At 45.4% G+C, this 4,322-nt stretch overlaps 1 protein-coding gene and 1 non-coding gene across 2 annotated transcripts; one reads left to right on the forward strand and one right to left on the reverse strand.

Moving 5' to 3' along the window:
* Positions 1-865: 865 nt before the first annotated feature.
* Positions 866-1,822, reverse strand: LOC136062443 (uncharacterized). Its single transcript, XM_065761470.1, has one exon. It carries the CDS (start codon positions 1,820-1,822, stop codon positions 866-868), a length of 957 nt encoding a protein of 318 aa, XP_065617542.1.
* Positions 1,823-2,934: 1,112 nt separating this feature from the next.
* On the forward strand, positions 2,935-3,073 carry LOC112010740 (small nucleolar RNA Z247). The gene has a single exon (XR_002882780.1). It is a non-coding gene; the product is annotated as a small nucleolar RNA Z247 (small nucleolar RNA).
* Positions 3,074-4,322: the final 1,249 nt, after the last annotated feature.

Here is a 4,322-nt window from a genome sequence, read left to right on the forward strand (position 1 = left end):
GATAGCATTGTAAGCAGATGAGCAGTCGACCATAAGGAAAGTCATCTCCTTTGTGATCCGTTGAGGATAATCACCTATTGTTACCGAAAGCGTGACTGCGCCTAATGGGAATACCCTCGTACCTCCAAAGCCAGTCAGTGGAGCATTTGTCAGTATTAACCGTTCTCTATCAATCCTCATCTGCTGGAACGCCGGGTAGTATAAGATGTCTACTGAGCCGCCGTTGTCGATTAGCACTCGGTGCATGTTGAAGTCCCCCACTTGTAAGGTGATAACAAGCGCGTCCTCATGAGGGTGGTGAAGACGTCGGGCATCCTCTTCTGAGTATCCTATGATTGGGTTTTTCATCCGTGCTATTTTTGGTACGGAGCCCGTTAGCTGGACGTTATGAACCATCCTAAGGTATGTTTTTTTTTTTGGCCTTTTTGGACGACCCTATAGTTGCCGTGCCCCCTGTGATCATTCTTATGTCCCCTATAGGTGGTCTGGGGCGCTCATTGTCTCGGCGGGGTGGCTGCTCTTGATGTTGATGATCCGTCCTTTCCTTGTTGACGAACTTCTGCAACTTTCCCTGTCTAATGAGGGCTTCAATCTGCTATTTCAAGTCATAGCAGTCGGCTGTGTCATGTCCGTGATCACGATGGAAGCGACAGTACCTATCTCTGGACCGTTTGTTGGGATCTCCCTTCAGCTTTCTAGGGAAAGTTAGTGTCCCCTCATCCTTGATTTGCATGAGAACTTGGTCGATAGGGGCGGTCAGTGGAGTGAAGCTTGCAAATCTCCCCGTAGGGGGCTCGGAGTGCCTATCATCCCTTCGTTCTCCGGTTCTTGCCATCTTCCGCCCTCTTTTCTCTCTGGCATCTTCCTACCTTTCTCTCTTTTTGGGCTTTTCCTCGCGAGCTAGTAGAGCGTCTTCGGCACTCATATATTTGGTGGCCCTGTAAAGCACGTCCGGCATAGTTTTCGGGTCATTTTTATATAGTGAAAATAAGAACTTACCTTTCCTCAGCCCATTCGTAAATGCTGCTATGAGTATTTTATCGTCGGCCTCGTCGATTGAGAGTGCTTCCTTATTAAAGCGGGCTATGTAAGATCGGAGTGTTTCATCTTCTCTTTGCTTGATACTCATCAAGCATGTTGTGGACTTCTTGTATCGGTGTCCTCCAATAAAGTGCGATGTGAATTGGGCGCTTAGCTCTTTGAAAGTGCTGATGTAATTGGGCGTCAGCTTGCTGAACCAAATTCTCGCCAGGCCCTTCAGCGTTGTAGGGAAGGCCCTACACATGATCTCGTCCGCTACTCCTTGAAGATGCATCAGGGTCTTGAAGGTCTCTAGATGATCCAGCGGATCCTTCACCCCGTCGTAACTGTCTATATGCGGCATGCGGAACTTATGGGGTAGGGGGAAGGAGTTGACGGCCGCGGTGAAAGGCGAGTCGGTGCGGTTGACCAAGTCGTCATGGTCACTAGACACTCGTCCTTTGAGCCCGTTCATCATAACCTCCATCTCCTCCTTCATCGCCTGCATCTCTGCGGCAATATGTGGCGGAGTTGTAGCCGTGAGGGATGGCATGTTCAAATTTTGCCTCTCCAGTCTGCTTGGGGCGTGGCTGCCCTCAGGTTTCTCTTGGTTTTTTCTTTCCGCGTTGGTCCCTTGATCTCCTTGCTGGTTATTCGGTGCTGCGTTCTTCTGGCGCAGCTGTTCTTCCAAGTCGTGATTTTGTTTGGTGAGGCATTCTATGGCAGTAGCGAGAGTTTGAACTTGTCTCTCGAGGGCAGTTGTGTGTGGTTCCTCTTCCTGAACATCATTGGTGGTTGCCATCGAGCGAGTGAGTACCATGCAACCCTTTTGTCTAGGAAACGTTAATATTATTTGCGAATCTCTACTGCGTTTCCCACAGACAGCGCCAACTGATGATGCCGAAAAAATCACTAGTGAGCCACACGATTCTCGCACACTCGAAACGGCACCTGCACAACACAAAAGCTGAAGACCTTAAGAGGAGTACCGGTGTGGTACCGGCCAAATATCCTCCGAAGGTCAAGTTAGAACTTCTCATAACTCTAAAGTGCTAGAGCGGGGTCAATTATGCGTACTTTGATTTGTGAGGGTATTGAGGTTTTTATAGTAGTAGAGGGTTGACCTCTCTTTCTTGGGCTAGAAGTCTTTTCCTTATAAGAATCCTCATGAGCGCATATTACGGAATCATTTCCTTGTAGGAGACTAACACTAAGCGTGGGATACAAGACATTTCCTTATATACTCATGCGTGGTGATCAAGTCAAGAATACATTGGAGCCGTCAGCTTTAGAGTCGTCAGCTTTGCCTACTCAATCGTCCGGGTCGTCAGCTTTAGGGTCGTCAGCTTTGCCTACGACCTCGTTAGGGTCGTCAGCTTCAGGGTCGTCAGCTTTGCCTACTCCATCGTCCGGGTCGTCAACTTTAGGGTCGTCAGCTTTGCCTACTCTCTCATCAGGGTCATCAGTTTTGCCTATGACCTCGTTAGGGTCGTCAGCTTCGCCTACACCCTTGAGCTTTATTAGCATCGGCTACCCATCTTCACTGCCTAAGGTCAATTTGTCGGCAATGCGGTGAGCTTTGTGGACTCCCTAACATTGTCACTTACTAATGGGTCCCGACGGAGGTTTGCCTACTACCTTCAGCTTACTGCCTTCAGCTTACTGCCTTCAGCTTACTACCTTCAGCTTACTGTCTTCAGCTTACTGCCTTCAGCTTACTCCCTTCAGCTTACTGTCTTCAGTATGCATAATAGAGTTAACAGATCTTTGGAGATCAACTTATTTTTCCAATTAAAAATTCCCCTTATCAAAATCCAATACCAATTAGCTGCCTCAAAGAAAGATAACCCAAATGTGACAGATTATTTTCAAAGAATGCGTAGTCTTGGAGACACACTCGCTACAGTTGGACAAGCTCTCTCAGATACTGAAATGAGCTCCTATATTCTTGCTGGCTTAGGAACTGAATACAACCCATTTGTCACTTCTGTCACTACTCGGGTGGACCCTCTTTCTCTTGATGAATTATATGGGTATCTCCTTGCTCATGAGTAGCACTTGGAATAGCAACAATTAGCTGTTGAGTTAGCATTCTCAATTGCCAATATGGCAACTCAGAATAACATAAATCGTGGTCGTTGTGGTCATGGTTCCTATGGACGTGGATCTTCTTCAAATCAAAATGGTTGAGGCACAAAAGGATGTGGTCGTGACTCCTCAAAGTCATCCATCAATCCCTTTTCCTTTGGGACTCCATGTGTTGTCTACCAAGTTTGCAACATACCTGGTCACGCTACTATAAGTTGCTACCACAGATTTGATCATTCTTATCAAGCTGATCCACCTATAACTGCCCAAGCTTTTTATTCCTCACCATTTTCCATTCAAGATGACAATTGGTATCCTAATACTGGTGCCTCACATCATCTTACACCAGATTTCTCTAATCTCAATGTGAGCTCTAAAGCATATTTTGACGCTGATCAGATCACAATTGGCAATGGTCAAGGTTTGCCTATCTCACATACTAGAAATGCATCTCTCTCTACACCTAATCACTCATTTTCTTTAAAACATGTTCTATATGTTCACAATGCTTGCAAAAATCTTCTCTCTGTTAGTCAATTTGCTAAAGATAATTCTGTATTTTTTGAGTTCTATGCTAACTTCTTTTTTATTAAGGATCTCACAACCAGGAGAATCCTCCACCACAGACCTCTTAGGCATGGGCTATATCCTCTCTTTTCACGTTCATCTCCAGCCACTTCACCACATGCTCTGCTTGGAGAAAGAACATCTGCTGCAAATTGGCATCATCATTTGGGACATCCCAACTTTCGTATTATTTGTCAAGTGTTATCCAAGTTTCAACTTCTAGTTTCTGCAAATAAAACTTTGGCAATGTGTTCAGCATGCTCTCAAGCCAAAAGTCATTAGTTGTCTCTCAATTCTTCATCCTTTGTTGCACCTAGGCCTTTAGAATTACTATTTTCAGATGTATGGGGTCCATCTCCAACTGTTTCCTTTTCAGGCAATAAATATTATGTTTCTTTTGTTGATGCCTATAGTTGATTCACTTGGTTGTATCCCTGTGGGTTCTTTTTTTTGGATAGTACCTAAGTCCATTGATGACAAGGGATCTTGGGCCTCCAAGGATGGATGGTTGGACTGGGTCCGGTTCTCCGTGGCCTATTGGGGTCGTTATATGAACCGGTTTGTGTACAAGTCATATAAAACTCCTCAAGACAAAAATGTGATTTCCTCCTAAGCAATAAAATACCATTGTAAGTGTTTTAGTGTCA

Source organism: Quercus suber, unplaced genomic scaffold, assembly GCF_002906115.3.
Source record: "Quercus suber isolate HL8 unplaced genomic scaffold, Cork oak 2.0 scaffold_415, whole genome shotgun sequence".
Taxonomy (NCBI): domain Eukaryota; kingdom Viridiplantae; phylum Streptophyta; class Magnoliopsida; order Fagales; family Fagaceae; genus Quercus; species Quercus suber.